This window comes from Schistocerca gregaria, chromosome 9, assembly GCF_023897955.1.
Source record: "Schistocerca gregaria isolate iqSchGreg1 chromosome 9, iqSchGreg1.2, whole genome shotgun sequence".
Lineage (NCBI taxonomy): Eukaryota > Metazoa > Arthropoda > Insecta > Orthoptera > Acrididae > Schistocerca > Schistocerca gregaria.
The window spans coordinates 235,461,493-235,478,962 of record NC_064928.1 but is presented as its reverse complement, the minus strand read 5'-3'; the positions used below and the strand labels follow the sequence as shown (position 1 = coordinate 235,478,962).

The following is a 17,470-nucleotide window of genomic DNA, read 5'->3' as shown; positions in this document are numbered from 1 at the left end:
CACATTTCCTAGTAAGGAGGAAACTCAGATTCAAGTCCTGACCATGGTACAAATTTTGATTCATTGCTTCAGCCTCTATCTTTAACGAAGTCAGACTAGTTGTTAGACGTTTTCTGAATAGATATTAAACATTAAAATAAATGTACAGCACTCTTTGCAGTAGGTTTGTCACGTATAAATAGAACAAAATGCACTGCTAACCGATCAGTCGTTATCCATAGTACTACACGAATATAAGTCGTAGTTCAACGTTACTACCATATATCAAGGAAAGATCTAAATAGATTTACTTCAGATTTTTACATCTTACGCTGATAAACGTTCAGGTGGACATAGGTTATAAATATATGGGAAAGCTTTTTAGCAAAAATTTGCAAACTTCTTGACCAATTTACTTCAGCTTTTTACACAATTAATAAACGTTTGGAGAGACATAGGTAGCATATTTGTAATACACACACACACACACACACACACACACACACACACACACACATGCAGACACTTATAAATGAAGACAGTCACAGTTTAATGGTGTTATCAAAAATTTTCTAAAGTTCTTGACCAGTTAAAGAAAAGTGGCTAGCGTCGATTCCTCTGGATCACGGGGTTCCAGGTTCGATTCCCGGCCGGGTTGCAGATTTGCTGTGCCTGAGGCTGGGTGATTGTGTTGTCCTCATCGTTTTATCATCATCATCATTCGTGACAGTGGCAAAACTGGACTGTGAAAAAATTGGGACTTTGTATGGGCGCTCACTACCGCGCAGTTGGGCGCCTCACAAACTAAACATCATGATCATCGAAAATCGCCGAGGTAGCTTGCGTTCCCATACATCCAGATGTTGTCTCCAGGCTACGTTGTAATGAAGACCACCACAGTTCACCCTACCAGCCAGCTGATTGACACACATTGTCTTTTTCCATGCGTCAACTGCCTCGCTTTGTGGGGGCCAGTCGCGTTTGGTGCTATAGTCAAGCTGGCATCACGGGCCACGTTGACGTCCAGGTTTGAGTGGACGTAACAACTTCCCACCCTTGATGTGAGGGGAGAAATTGGAGACAGCCGCGTAAACGGAGTGTGGAGAGTGACTGCCCTGCACACACACACACACACACACACACACACACCACACACACACACACGCACGCGCGCGCGAACAGAATAACAGTTTCGAGCCACTTGAATAATGAGAAATTCATCTCGTTAATAAAAAAAGGAGCGTTTCGGTGTGTAATATTGTTCAGGCAATTATAGTAATCTGATGAGCCAATCAGGAAGTCTGATAGTACAAGAGCAGCCTGAACCAAGTGTTCGGGTTGGAGTCAGCCTCAGAATGGTACCTTACCTGGGATCGATGAGTACTTGAGTCAGCGCCTTGAGCACAGACTCCTTGGTGAGGTTCAGACTGTCCAGCTGTAGCGCCCCGCCACGTGCCACAACCCTCCGCAGGTTGACGTGCTGGTCGGCGAAGAAGGGCACACCCGCCACCGGCAGCCAGCGCTGCGCCGCCTCAGACGTGCTCAGCAGGCCGCCGTGGCTGACGAACGCCTTCACGTTAGGGTGCGCTGCGAACAGTGGGCGCAAGGGGAGCGGATTGTGAAACCAGAGCTTCGGCATACTATAACGATATATCACATCCAGTGTTTCTATATGGCTCGTTTTTGGACAAGTAATCGTCTTTGGGGCTACATCAGCAGTTTAAAAAAAAATGGTGTAGAGCACTGAGGATTACTTATGGATAGGGCAATGAGCGATTTCCAGAGGGAAGTTCAGTCATAGGATTATTACCACCAGAAACGAACCAAAGCAGTGGCTGTCCCTGTCTTCCTCGATTGGTGTGAATGTTTGGTTGAAAAAAAAAAAAAAGGACAAGAAAAGCACAATTAAGATTTGTAACATGAGGGGCAATGCAACACCTTTTTCTTGTTTTGGACAATTTCGGTCGAAAAATTGCGGAATTTTTTTGTGGGACGTCGTGAAGTATTCCCGCTTCATCCACTACAGTTCCATCAACTTCGGATAGATTACTTTCGAATACATTATGGGAGCGACAGTGAACAATGCGTTACAGATACTTGCTACTAAAAACACTCCTGTTCACGGTTTATTTATTAAGGTGACCGGTTTCGACCAGTACTATGGTCATCTTCAGACCATTGAGTAGGGACCCCTTTCTGCTGGAGAATCACTACTCACTGGTCTGAAGATGACCAGAATAGTGGTCGAAACCGGTCACCTTAATAAATAGATCGTGATAAGGACTGTTTTTAATAGAAAGAAAAAAGAACTTCGGATGGGTGGAGGCGCTATGCGTTGACAGCCCCGAAAATGGCCTGTGTAAAGGAGATGCGTTCCAGGCAGAAAGTTGTGATTGAGTTTCTTTTGGTATAAAACCAGAGGACTGCCTGAAAGTGTCTACGGAGATCTAGCAGTAAAGAAAAGCACGGTGAGTCGTTGAGCGACGCGGCTGTCATCATCGCAAAACGTGGTGCAAACCTGTCTGTTCTCCAGTGTGCCATCTGCCAGCACACATCTGTGACTGCTGCAAGGCTGGAATGTGTGGACGCTCTACTTCGAGCTGATCATCGGATCACAATCAAACACCTCGCTGTAGAATTGGACGTCTCGGTTCTCCGCGCCTAATACACACATCAAAAAACGTTTTACAACACCTTGGTTTCCAGAACACCTGAAGATAGATGTTGACTGTGGATATTGTATCACAAACACAGTCCCTTTAACTGTTCAGAGATGTCACTAAACCCATCCAAAGACGTAAACAACCATGCATGAGTAGTGCCTATTAGACGGATGGGGTCGGACAGCTAATCAGTTCCAGTCATTTCACCAAGAAAGAGATACATGGCTCGTGTTTTCTGTAGTTCAACCATGCCTAGACAGTCAATACCGCATTTCGATCACATCCGCATTGGTACTTTGTGCCATGAAGGGCTCCCAACAAGTAAAGTGTCCAGGCGTCTAGGAGTGAACCAAACCGTCAATGGACAGTGAATGACAAATCGCGCTGTATACCCTGTGGCAATCCGACAGAGGCATTTGTTTTGGCAAATGCCTGGGGAATGTTATGTTCCAGCTTGTGAAGCAGCAGTGATGAAGCACAGAGAAGACGTTGTTCAGGTATGCGGTTGTTTTCTGAAGACTAGGGTGGGGGTACCCTTCTTGCGAGTAAGAAAACACTAAATGCGGTAAAAGATGAACATGTTGTGCAGAATCGTGTGCTGTGAACACCAGAGGAGCGGTTTGAAGACAATGGTTGTATCAGGATCACAATGCACTCTGTCGTTATGCTGCATCTGTGAGGTAAGGGTCTGCAGGCAAGAACATTCCTGAACTGGACTGACAAGCTCATTTGAAATGGGCTAGAAGTCTTCGCTCCAGACTCCAATCTCACTACTTTCTCTGGCATTTGCAACTAAGGATGAATGGCCTGCGATTATTTTACAGACAGTGACAGGTACTGAAAGTCTCCCTAGCACAGTTAAAATCGTCATGAGGGTGAAGTGTGGACACATCCCATATAAATGTCCTTTAATATGTGTCCGAGTACTTTGGGTCAGATAGTGCACCTGAACACCGTTTGTACTCTCTTTTCGCCGAACTGAGAGCATTATCAGTTTTAGCGGCATTGTTACACAGTATTGGTGTGATATCGAATCCCCTTAGGTCCTCTCTATGGTGCTGTCCCTTTCCTATGTCTACACCCATTACTATTCTGATTCCGTATAACCGAGAGGCACAAAGAAAAGACTTCACTCCCATTAGTTACGTCATGGTTGGTGGACCACTTAACCGCCAGGTACCAGCTCTGCACCGACAGTACCCTCAAATGAACACTTTTCTCTTTCAACGGAGTGAATAATATTTTGTCCGGTGGCGTAGTGCGTAAAGTTCACAAATAATATACCTTACCGAGAATATCGTTCTGGGGCGCCCACTTGATGATCTTGACGTTGGTTGGCTGCCCTGGCAGGGAGTCTGACTCCCACTTCCAGAGCACCTTCTGGGGCAGCTCCTGGAAGGCCTCCAGGAAAGCGCGCAGCTGCTTCTCCCCCAACTTGTCGCTTCGCACATTTGTGCCCAAGCACATGTATATGACGCCCTGGGGTGCAGAGTCCAGATAATCCTGTAGGTCCTAGAGGGTAGGAATGCACCAAAATGAGTTATCAACAAAGAAGTTTGTTGTAAAGAACTTACAGAATTACAGTTCACTTGCAAAGTATCGGTACATTCCCAAATAGGCTATATCTGAATATCGAATTCATTGACATTACACAGTAATCTGTTGGGTAAACATTATCATAGTTACCGCTAATGTAATTTGTATTTTATGGAGATCAAAGAATTTTTAATACATGTGTCAAAAAGAAGAAATGATTTTCTCTATTCAACAAGTGGTTGTGACTCGACTGCTGCAATGAACACCATATGATATGTTAACTAAGCCAATGCTTAGACATTGTTTAGCAAAATAAAAAAAAGAAGTTCAGGGTGTTCAAGGAGGTATGGTCAATATTCAGGGTTGTGACAGGAACCAAAGAAGTCTAGTTAACATAGGCGGTAAAATCCATACCTTAGCGCTACGAGAACTTTTTCTTCGACACTAGCAACGAAATCTGTTCTACTGAAAGCTCTGTGCTTTCCGCATTTCGGAAGGACGTAGCAGGGACCAAGTTAAGAAAAACTGTACACTAAACCTGGGCTCTAAAATATATACATTAAGAGCTTGTAACATTACAGTACATATTGGGACATATTGAAGTATTCGATACTGTAGACTTTTAGGGGATGTCGATACAGATATGCAAAATGTAAAGGGAAACTTTGGTGATGTTTAAATATTGTACTGTGTCAATATTAGGACATTTTGCACAGAAAGAACAAAAATGGAATTAATGTAAATATATATTAGTGTTAGTCAACTATTTTCATTCAATTTTGTAATTATATTTCATTTTGTAAAAGAAAGACTCACTGTTTGCTGTGGCTCTGATTAATTGTATAAATTATTAGTTTTGAGCTAAATTATTTCGTATAATATGGACAAGATACTTTTAAAAGCTCACCAGCTAAAGAGAAAGTCTGTAACTTCTGGAACTTTCTATGGAGAAATTCTATATTATGATCGCAAAAATACGAAAACTTGTGAAAACTGTTTCATAACCTAATTTCGAAAGACGATTTGTATCAAGAAATATTGCTAAAAAGATTTATTTACGTTTTGAAACACGATTTAAATCATTTTACATATAAATAGTTGTTCTAAATCACTCAACAAATATCCAGAATCAAATGTCAAGATATTTCTGGAAACATCGGTACAAATCTGGTGAAGGTTATCCAGAAGCTGGTAGAAAAATGTTATAAAATCTATTTGGAAATTATGCTTGTAAGAATTTATATGTACTGATCCTTTTACTTACTTTAATCTGTACTAAAATTCTGTAATGTCTAATTTAGTTTTAAGTCGTGAATTGCTATCGTATTGTAAACAAAACTTTGTCAAAGACTCTCATTGTTTGGAAAGATATTAATACACCTAGGAGTTGTCAGTTGCCAGTTCAGTTCGGATATGCAGTGCGGTTAGCTCTGAGAGTCAGTTGTTGAGTCTGTGAAGTCTGTCAGTTCTGTTTGTAAATAAACGTCTGTAATGAAGAATTACTTGTTGTCGTCAATATGAACTCAAGACCTTTTGCACGAAGCAGACACCTCCTAATGCAACGTTTTAATTTGGTGTTGAGGAGCTGAAAAGTTATAATTTGGTGGAGGAAGCAGAGGATTTGACGACCACCCAGTGATTCTTCAAAATAAACTACGTCTCTTCTGGGATCACAAGAAGAAAATACGTCTGTTTTGGGACCACAAGAAGAGGATATACGACGGGCCAGTCATTCTTCAAAAGTAAATACGTCCATTCTGGGGTCACAAGAAGAGGAGTGAATCAACCGAGCGAAACCATCCTGGAATTAAAGAAATTTCGCAAAACACGGACACCAACGACCGCCGACGGACACTAAGATAAGTACCTGCTTCCTAAAATAATGGAAAAAGACGGAGATTTCAGTATTAACAGCGGTGTAGCGAGTACACCTATTAGGGAAAGTGCTTCTGACAGTGTAGGAATGTTGGAAATGTTAAAACAAATGTTTTCAGAGTTAAACTCGAAGTTGGATAACATAAACTCGAAGATGGACGATTCTTGTGCCGAATTATGTCAACAAATTGAACAGACACAACAACAGATGGACAGGTCGATTTCGAAGGCTATGTGTGATTTAAAATCAGAAATAAATTCAAATGCAGAACAGATTGCTCACACTAATCAGGTTCTCGAAGAATGGCGAATTACTTTTGAGTCACACCCAAAAGAACTTAGTTGTCATGTGGACACGGTTGAGAGCAAAATTTCTGTCCTTGAAACTGATTTAAGAAACGAAATTTCAAGTAACCAGTCAGAACTTAAAAAAGTTGTTGATTTTGTAAATGAGGAAAATTCTCAATTGAGAAATGAATTTGACCAGACAAAACGATTTTTTGAAAGCGAAATTGAATCTTTCAAATCTGATTCTGACAAAAAGGTCACAGAAATTTGTAGTAGAGTAGGTAATGTCGAAAAAACCGTAGACAGAAAATTTGTAGAAATACAAGAAACTATGTTTCAAAAAGGTTTTAGTAATAGTTGTAATGGGGTATGGGGAAATTTTCCCATTAAAACTTATCCCGGCGACAAGAATATACACCGAAAAGACTTCATGCAATTCTGCAAGGAGCAGTTCACGTCCATAATGACAGATAGTGTTAAGATAAAATTTGTAAAGAAATTACTTGATGGTGAGGCGTTTTCGTGGGCCAATCAGAATTGTTCCGCGGAAATGTCCTTTGAAGATTTCGAAAAATGTTTTCTAACCAAATTTTGGTCTGAAACTGAGCAGCTAAAGAGAAAGTCTGTAACTTCTGGAACTTTCTATGGAGAAATTCTATATTATGATCGCAAAAATACGAAAACTTGTGAAAACTGTTTCATAACCTAATTTCGAAAGACGATTTGTATCAAGAAATATTGCTAAAAAGATTTATTTACGTTTTGAAACACGATTTAAATCATTTCACATATAAATAGTTGTTCTAAATCACTCAACAAATATCCAGAATCAAATGTCAAGATATTTCTGGAAACATCGGTACAAATCTGGTGAAGGTTATCCAGAATCTGGTAGAAAAATGTTATAAAATCTATTTGGAAATTATGCTTGTATGAATTTATATGTACTGATCCTTTTACTTACTTTAATCTGTACTAAAATTCTGTAATGTCTAATTTAGTTTTAAGTCGTGAATTGCTATCGTATTGTAAATAAAACATTGTCAAAGACTCCCATTGTTTGGAAAGATATTAATACACCTAGGAGTTGTCAGTTGCCAGTTCAGTTCGGATATGCAGTGCGGTTAGCTCTGAGAGTCAGTTGTTGAGTCTGTGAAGTCTGTCAGTTCTGTTTGTAAATAAACGTCTGTAATGAAGAATTACTTGTTGTCGTCAATATGAACTCAAGACCTTTTGCACGAAGCAGACACCTCCTAATGCAACGTTTTAATTTGGTGTTGAGGAGCTGAAATGTTATAAGCTGTGAACGGTTGTTCAGTAGAAGAGAAGTATTTCACAGCGGAGAAGATGAAAAAGAGCTCATAGCTCTAAAGGAATTCGTTTTACAGTGCATACTTACCAGAATCTGTGCTTCTAATGACTGTCCCTGCCATATCCGTGATTACTTGATAGGTTCCCGGGAATTACGCCGGATAATATAGTAATTCAGCGAGACAACTGCCCGTCATCTTCAGGTGCTACTGTACTACTGTAGTAGTAGTACACTAGCACCTGAGGATGGCGGGCAGTTGTCTCGCTGAAATATTGTGTGGTTTCTACAATATTATTCGGCGTAATTCGCGGGAACCCACCAAGCAGATGCAGCGCCGGGAAAGCCTCAAACAGCACATATCCGTGATTATTGACCGGTCCTCTTGGGACGACCTGCAGAATGATCACGATGCGTCATTCAACTATCACACAGAACCAACAATGACCGCACTAGAAATTCCAATTTATTTCTTCAAGCGACTTTAGAAACATGTCAGAGGCAATGATTGAATTCTGATAGGCAGTGCCAGTGACATCAAGCTATGAATTTAGGATACTGAGAAACCTACAGGGCATGAGAACAGAAAGCGTAAGATGAGTTTTCTTTCTTCTAGACAGGAAACGAATTGAACATACCATACTAGAAGCAAAGAATTAAACATCAGAGAGCAAATAGGAGACGTGTAGAAAGGAAGTCAAAAGATAATTCTCAAAAACAGATGGCAGCAGAATGAGAGATTGCTGACTTTTAAACAAATAGTTTACTGGAAATGGACAGGATATGTCTTAATCCACGACGATGTTGCTATGTTGACAGTGTATTTTAGAGAGAAATTATTATAAGTAAGTGAGGAAGCAAAAATTATGGTAAAAAACATGGTAGCACTAGGTGTTATGTTGTCTGTAGGGACTGTTGCATGACAGAAAGAAACCACAGACGAAATATCAGAGATAAAGATGACGGGAATTATGTGTCCTGAGGATGCATGATCCTAAACTGCGTGGCCGAAAGTGACGGGAAGGACTGTCCCATCTGAAGAGGTACTGAGCGTGACGTGCCAATGTTGTGGTTAGATTCGTGGTGTGGGGAAGTGTAGACACGTAGCGTAGCAGTCTGTTAGAGGCACGTGAGTTGCAGACACGTGATGGCAGCACGTCCCAAGTCAACCGACTTTGAACCTGAGGCAGTAATCGAAAGGAAACATGTGCGTGATGGCAGCTCAGCGATTTCACGAGAACTTGTTTCCCCAGGTCGCAAGTGTCTAGGACGAATCTTCAGTATGGGAGGGACAGTGGTTCCACGCCAATAAACCGCTGCACACGGCGAACACAAGCGTCTGACGAATGGACTTCGTGTCGCCTACGAAGAGAAACACTCAGAGATGAAATGCTACTACGTTGGCACTAACTTAGAGTGATAGTGGTGAAATGAAACTTCCAGGCAGATTAAAACTGTGTGCTAGACCGAGACTCGAAGTCTGGACCTTTGCCGCTCCCGGGAAAGTCATCTGCCATCTGAGATAACCCAAGTTCGACCCATGGCCCGTCATCACAGGTTCAGTTCTGCCACTACCTCGTCTCTTAACTTCCGAACTTCACAGAAGAACTAGCAAGTTTGGAAGGTAGGTGCTGGCAGAAGTGAAACTGTAACGACGGGTCCTGAGTCGTGCTTGCATTATCTCAGATGGTAGAGCGCTTGCCCGCAAAAGCCACAGGTCCCAAGTTCGAATCTCCGTCCGGCAAAAACAGTTTTAATCTGCCACGAAGTTTCATATCAGTGCAGACCCCGCTTCAGAGTGAATATCTCATGCTGGATCGAAGTAGTGTGCTGAGAAAGTGTATTGAAATCAATTCTGGCGCCAAGATCCAATGGCCAATAGGCCTGTATTCGAAATAAAACGAGTTTTCTGACAGAAAGCCTAAATTAAATCCAGAAATGATCGTTAAAACTGAGACATCTTATGCGTGGCTCACCAGGATATCTTTCTTATCCCCTTATAGTATGTATGTGGTGCCTTCAAAAAAGACAATCTGCTGTCTGCAGTTTGCATAAAAAAGGATAAAACTGATTGCATCTCTAGCATCACAAAGTTAGAGACAACTGCTGCAACAAATATACAGCAAATAATGTGATTGTCTGTTTTAAAGGAAACCACTCAAGTAGTACTCTCTTTACGATTACATTATGTGAATACTGTGTTACCAGTGCCAACATGGGCTATAATTCCATATTATGTTAATTTTTCATTTTATTACTTTAATTTACTTACTTGCGCGAGATATTGCTTCTATTTAGAAAAGAAATTCGGAGTCGGCTCCATGTACGTGCGGTATGGTCCTACGCCTCGCAATTTATCACCCCACTTTCGCATAAAACATGTACTCATTTCTCAGTAAATAAAACTTTTGAAGGTATCAATCTGCGGTCCAGATTGCAAAAAATACCTCCTGTCAGTAATGTACACTAGCATGCAGTCCAGAACCAATTACAATGCAAACATTTACAACCTTAAACAAGTGTTTTCAGTCACGGCTTCATTATTTCTTTAGAGCCACAGAAGTTCTAAATCATTGTTTTTTTTGTTTTTTTTTTTTTGAGTCATCAATCTTCTGACTGGTTTGATGCTGCCCGGCATGAATTCTTCTCCTGTGCCAACCTCTTCATCTCAGAGTAGCACTTGGAGCCTACGTCCTCAACTATTTGCTGGATGCATTCCGATCTCTGTCTTCCTCTACAGTTTTTGCCCTCTGCAGCTCCGTCTAGTACCATGGAAACCATTCCTTGGAGTCTTAACAGATATCCTATCATCCTGTCTGTTGTCCTTGTCATTGTTTTCCACACATGCCTTTCCTCTTTGATTCTGCGCAGAAACTACTCTTTCCTTACCCTATCAGTCCACCTAATTTTCAACATTCGTCTCTAGCACGACATTTCAAATGCTTCGATTCTCTTCCGTTCTGATTTTCCCACAGTCCATGTTTCATTACCACACAGTGTTCTACTCCAGACGTAAATTCTCAAAAATTAAGGCCTATGTCTCACACCAGTAGACCTCTCGGCCAGGAATGGCCTTTTTGCCATTGCTAGTCTCCTTTTGAAGTTCCCCTTCCTCCGTCCGTCATTCCTTACTTTGCTGTCTAGGTAAGAGAATTGCCTTCTTCGTGACCATCAATCCTGATGTTAAGTTTCTCGCTATTATCGTTTATGCTATTTCTCATTACTTTCGTCTTTCTTTGATATACTCTCAGTCCATATTCTTTACTCATTAGACTGCTCATTCCATTCAGCAGATCATGTAATTCTTCCTCACTATCACCCAAGGTAGCAATGTCATCAGCAAATCTTATCAATGGTATCCTTTCATCTTGAATTTTAAATCTACTCCTGAACCTTTATTTTATTCCAATCATTGCTTCTACGATGTACAGACTGAACAATAGGGGTGGAACACTATATCTCTGCCTTAAACCATTTTTATTCAGAGCACTTTGTTCTTGGTTGCTCACTCTTATTATTCCCTCTTGGCTCTTTTACATATTTTGTATTACCCATCTCTCCCTACAGAGTCTCGAACATCTTCAACCATTTGGCATTGTCGAACGATTTTTCCAGACCGACAAGCCCTATGAACGTGTCTTGATTTTCCTTCAGTATTGCTTCCATTATCAACCACAACGTCAGAATTGCCTCTCTTGTGCATTTACCTTCTCTTACGCCAAACTGATCGTCATCTAACACCCCCTCAGTATTCTCCCCCATTCTGCTGTATATTATTCTTATCAGCAGCTTGGACAGATCAGCTGTTAAGCTGGTTGTGCGCTAATTCTCACACCTCTCAACTCTTACAGTCCAACTTCTATGATGGTTCTTTTTAGAGATGCCCTTTCCTCTTCAACTCCACTATCTACTGAACTATTTCTTATTGCTGTATCTATAGCCTTAGAGAGCTTTAAGCTTATTTCGTCATTCCTTCGTGCTTCTGTATCCCACTTCTATGCGTGTTGTTGTGTGTTCTTGCTGACCAATCTCTTAAACTTAAGATTATTCTTCATTACTACTACATACTAGTCTGAGACTATATCTGCTCCTGGATACGCCTTACAATCCAGTATCCGATTTCGCAATCTCTGTCTGACCATTTGTAATATAACTGAAATCTCGGCGTATCACTGGCCTTTTCCAAGTATACCTTCTTCTCTTGTGATTCTTCAACAGAGTATTCGCTGTTACTAGCTGAAATTTATTACAAAACTCAGTTAGTCTTTCTCCTCTCTCATTCCTTGCCCCAAGCCCATATTCTCCTGTAATCCTTTTTTTCTACTCCACCCCCTTTAACTGCATTCCAGTCTCGCGTGACTATTAGATTTCCATCTCCCTTTACGTACTGTATTTCATCTACACTACTGGCCATTAAGGTTGCTACACCAAGAAGAAATGCAAATGATAAACGGGTATTCATTGGACAAATATATTATATTAGAACTGACATGTGATTACATTTTCGCGCAATTTGGGTGCAGAGGTCCTGAGAAATCAGTACCCAGAACAACCACCTCTGGCCGTAATAACGGCCTTGATACGCCTGGGCACTGAGTCAAACAGAGCTTGGATGGCGTGTACAGGCACAGCTGCCCATGCAGCTTCAACACGATCCCACAGTTCATCAAGAGTAGTGACTGGCGTATTGTTACAAGCCAGTTGCTCGGCCACCATTGACCAGACGTTTTCAATTGGTAAGAGATCTGGAGAATGTGCTGACCAGGGCAGCAGTCGAACATTTTCTGTATCTAGAAAGGCCCGTGCAGGACCTGCAACATGCGGTCGTGCATTATTCTGCTGAAATGTAGGGTTTCGCAGGGGTCGAATGAAGGGTAGAGGGTTTTGATAGTTATCTGTTGGTCATCTCGAATGAGAGTGTTCGCACGTTAAAACATTGAAAAAGTCACAGCTGTGTGTAGCTGGATGGCACGTGGGCGGTCGGAAGGGTATGAACGAACTTCTACATCTACATCCATACTCCGCAAGCCACCTGACGGTGTGTGGCGGAGGTTACCTTGAGTACCGGTTCTCCCTTCTATTCCAGTCTAGTATTGTTCGTGGAAAGAAACATTGTCGGTATGCCTCTGTATGGGCTCTAATCTCTCTCATTTTATCCTCATGGTCTCTTTGCGAGATATACGAAGGAGGGAGCAATACACTGCTTGACTCCTCAGTGAAGGTATGTTGTCGAAACTTCAACAAAAGCCCGTACCGAGCTACTGAGCGTCTCCCTTGTCTTCCACTGGAGTTTATCTGTCAACTCCGTAACGCTTCCGCAATTACTAAATGATCCTGTAACGAAGAGCGCTGCTTTCCGTTGGATCTTCTCTGTCTCTTCTATCACCCCTATCTGCTACGGATCCCACACCAGTGAAAAGTATTCAAGCAGTGGGCGAACAATTGTACTGTAACCCACTTCCTTTGTTTTCGGATTGCATTTCCTTAGGATACTTCCAATCAATCTCAGTCTGGTGTCTGCTGTACCGACGATTAATTTTATATGGTCATTCCATTTTAAATCACTGCTAATGCCTACTCCCAGACAATTTATGGAATTAACTGCTTCCAGTTGCTGACCTGCTATATTGTAGCTAAATGGTAAAGGATCTTTCTTTCTATGTATTCGCAGCACATTACACTTGTCTACACTGAGATTCAATTGCCATTCCGTGCACCATGCATTAATTCGTTGCAGATCCTCCTGCATTTCAGTACAATTTTTCATTGTTACAACCTCTCGATATACCACAGCATCATCCGCAAATAGCCTCAGTGAAATCCACAAGGTCATTTATATATATTGTGAATAGAAACGGTCCTGCGACACTCCCATGCGACACACCTGGAATTACTCTTACTTCGGAAGACTTCACTCCATTGCGAATGACATGCTGCGTTCTGTTATCTAGTAACTCTTCAAGCCAGTCACACATCCTCTTACTTTGTTCATTAAACGACTGTGGGGAATTGTATCGAACGCCTTGCGGAAGTCAACGAACACGGTATCTACCTGGGAACCCGAGCTGGCCCTCTGAGTCTCGTGGACGAGCTGGGTTTCACAAAATCGTCTTTTTCGAAACCCATGCTGATTCCTACAGAGTAGATTTCTAGTCTCCAGAAAAGTCATTATACTCGAACATAATACGTGTTGCAAAATTCTACAACTGATAGGCGTTAGAGATATAGGTCTATAGTTCTGCACATCTGTTCTAGGTCCGTTTTTGAAAATGGGGATGACCAGTGCCCTTTTCCAATTTTTGGAACGCTACGCTCTTCTAGAGACCTACGATGCACCGCCGCAAGAAGGGGGCCAAGTTTCTTCGCGTACTCAGTGTAAAATTGGGGCATCCCATCAGGTCAAGCGGCCTTTAGTCTTTTGAGTGATTTTAATTGTTTCTCTATCCCTCTGTCATCTATTTCGATATCTACCATTTTGTCATTTGTGCAACAATCTAGAGAAGGAAGTACAGTGCAGTGTTCCTCTGTGAAACAGTTTTGGAAAAAGACATTTAGTATTTCGGCCTTTAGTCTGTCATCCTCTGTCTCAGTACCATTTTGGTCACAGAGTGTCAGGACATTTTGTTTTAATCCACCTACCGCTTTGACATAGGACCAAAATTTCTTAGGATTTTCTGCCAAGTCAGTACATAGAACTTTACTTTCGAATTCATTGAACGCCTCTCACATAGCCCTCCTCACACAGTATTTCGCTTCCTGTCATTTTTGTTTGTCTGCAAGGCTTTGGCTATGTTTATGTTTGCTGCGAAGTTCGCTTTGCTTCCGTAGCAGTTTTCTAGCTCAGCTGTTGTACCTCGGTGGCTCGTTTCCATCTCTTACGGTCTTGCTTGGCACATACTCATCTAATGCATATTGTACGATTTTTCTGAAGTTTGTCCACTGATCCTCAACACTTTCTGTACTTGAGATAAATCTTTTGTGTTGAGCCGTTAAGTACTCTGAAATCGGCTTTTTGTCACTTTTGCTTAACTGAAAAATCTTCCTACCTTTTTTAATATTGCTATTTACGGCTGAAATCATCTATGCAGTAACCGCTTTATGATCGCTGATTCCCTGTTCTGCGTTAACTGTTTCAAGTAGTTCGGGTCTGTTTGTCACCAGAAGGTCTAATATGTTATCGCACCGAGTCGGTTCTCTGTTTAACTGCTCAAGATAGTTTCCAGGTAATGCACTTAAAAAGATTTCACTTGATCCTTTGTCCCTGCCGCCCGTTATAAACGTTTGAGTCTCCCAGTCTATATCTGGTAAATTAAAATCTCCACCCAGAACTACAACATGGGAAATCTACTCGAAATATTTTCCAAATTTTCCTTCAGGTGTTTTGCCACAACAGCTGCTGTGCCAGAGGGTCTATAGAGACATCCAATTACGATGTTTGAGCCTCCTTTAACCGTGAACTTCACCCAAATTATTTCACATTTCGGATCTCCGCCAATTTCCTTCGGTACTATTGCACTTTTTATCGCTTCTCTGTCCAGCCTGTTTCTGGGGTATACATTCCAATCTGAGTTTAGAATTTGATTACTGTTTACATCTGGTTTCAGCCAACTTTTCGTCCCTAGTACTATGTGGGCATTGTGACCATTTATTAATGAGAGCAGTTCTGGGACCTTTCTATAGACGCTCCTGCAGTTTACTATTACTACATTAATATTGCTATTCCCTTTTGTGTTTTGCCTACCGCTACCTTGTCGCGTCTCAGGAGGCGTCTTGTCGGGCCTAGGGAAGGAATTCTCTAACCTAAAAAACCCACATGTGTTGCGGAGATACCAGTCGCCTCGCCAAACGACACACCTTGCTTTTGTTCACTGCCACGTCTCTGTAGACATTCTGCAGGCGCATATCGATATTTGCGACGGTCCGATTTTTTGGCAAAAGGATCTCCGGTTGAGACAGATCTTCGTTAAAGACACCATTTTGTAGGTTATATATTACACTGGCACCTATCGGAACATCATGAAAGCACAGGAGATGGAGCCAGAATGTTTCCTGACGTCCCATAACAAATTTCACATTTTTTCAACAGAAATTAGCCGAGGGAAAATGTTGCATTACTTATTGAACACCCCTGGTGTATTGCGATGTTGCCTTACCTTTGGAAGTGGTTGAGGTGGTCTGACCTGCATACCACTCACTGGTACGACGGCCGGGACATGAGGCTCAGGATGGTGTGTACCCAGGTGCGCGTTCACCAAAACTAAACTAATGTTCTTCTCGATCTCACTGGGCAGTGGTACAGACTCACTGAAGAAGCGACGGCCGATTTGATCTTGCTTCGGCATGTACACGTAATTCCGGTAGTACCAGACGAACATGTCGAGCAGGAAATTCGTGAGTCTCTGCAGAAACGTCATGTGGTAGGAGTATGGCAGGTTGAAGGTGTTCACAAAGGACGGGTTCTGATAGTTTCCCACCGGGTCGTTAGCCCATGGAGGGATGCCATACGCTGTGATACCGACAATTGGAGGGTTTCCGAATTTCGTGACGAATGGAAGAAGGCACTCCTGCACCATAACTTCGGCGATTACCAAGTCGAAGGTCTCGTTTTCGGCCAGCTTCACCAACTGGCGCGCACCGTCTGATTTCAGGGCCTTGCTGCAAGTCGCCAGACCCCACTCGAAGAACTCGACCACTTCCTGAGAGTAGCTGAGGTGAGGGGCGACCTCGTAGTTGTACTCTTCCTCGTACACCCCGTCCAACACGATGTCCCTGTGGTTGGGCACTGGGCGGTCCTCAGGGTCTGGGCTGAAGACGGTAACGTAGTGCCCCCTGGCGGCCAGCTCCAGCATGAGGGCGCGGTTGAAGATGTGGTGGCTGCGAGACGGCGTGCTCAGCAAGCCGAGGATCCTCGCTGACTCGCAGGAGCTGGCCGACAGCAGCAGCAGTGGCGCCACCAAGGCAGGGGCCCAAAAGAGGCTCTTACTCATTCTGAAACCGTGACAACAAACCAACAGTCACAGCCGTCCATCTACAGAGGTCAGGCAAGTAAATATCCTCATCTATAAAATGTGACAAAGCCGTTAACAGTGGGTGGGTGGCCTGAGATGGAGGCTTCATGGAGCTGACGTATACTACCTTATCAACCTCCAAGCAATGAGGAATTGGTGACTAGGTGTCACGATGGACGTGCTGGCAACATACACTACTGGCCATTAAAATTGATACACCAAGAAGAAATGCAGATGATAATTGGGTATTCATTGGACATATATATTATACTACAACTAACAAATGATTACATTTTCACGCAATTTGGGTGCATAAAGCCTGAAAAAGCAGTACCCAGAACAACCACCTCTGGCCGTAATAACGGCCTTCATACGCCTGGGAATTGGGTCAAACAGAGCTTGGATGACGTGTACAGGTGCAAGTGCCCATGCAGCTTCAACACGATACCACAGTTCATCAAGAGTAGTGACTGGCGTATTGTGACGAACCAGTTGCTCGGCCACCATTGACCAGACGCTTTCAGTTGGTGAGAGATTTGAAGAATGTGTTGGCCAGGGCAGCAGGCGAACGTTTTCTGGCCAGAAAGGCCCGTACAGGACCTCCAACATGCGGTCGTCCATTATCCTGCTGAAATGAAGGGTTTCGCAGGCATCATATGCAGGGTAGAGCCACTCGTCGTAACACTTCTCATATGTAACGTCTTCAAAGTGCCGTCAATGCGAACAAGAGGTGAGAGAGACGTTTAACCAATGGCACCCCACACCATCAGGCCGGGTGATACGCCAGTATGGCGATGACTGATACATGCTTC

The 17,470-nt window shown here is 42.6% G+C and overlaps 1 protein-coding gene across 1 annotated transcript in view; it reads right to left on the bottom strand.

Annotated features, from left to right (window-relative positions):
• LOC126291531 (UDP-glycosyltransferase UGT5-like) overlaps positions 1–16,637 on the bottom strand; it is a 29,156-nt gene extending 12,519 nt beyond the window's left edge. The window contains 3 exon segments of the mRNA XM_049985033.1: positions 1,347–1,566; positions 3,932–4,154; positions 15,804–16,637. Of these exon segments, the coding sequence (XP_049840990.1) occupies positions 1,347–1,566; positions 3,932–4,154; positions 15,804–16,637 (1,277 nt within the window).
• Positions 16,638–17,470: the final 833 nt, after the last annotated feature.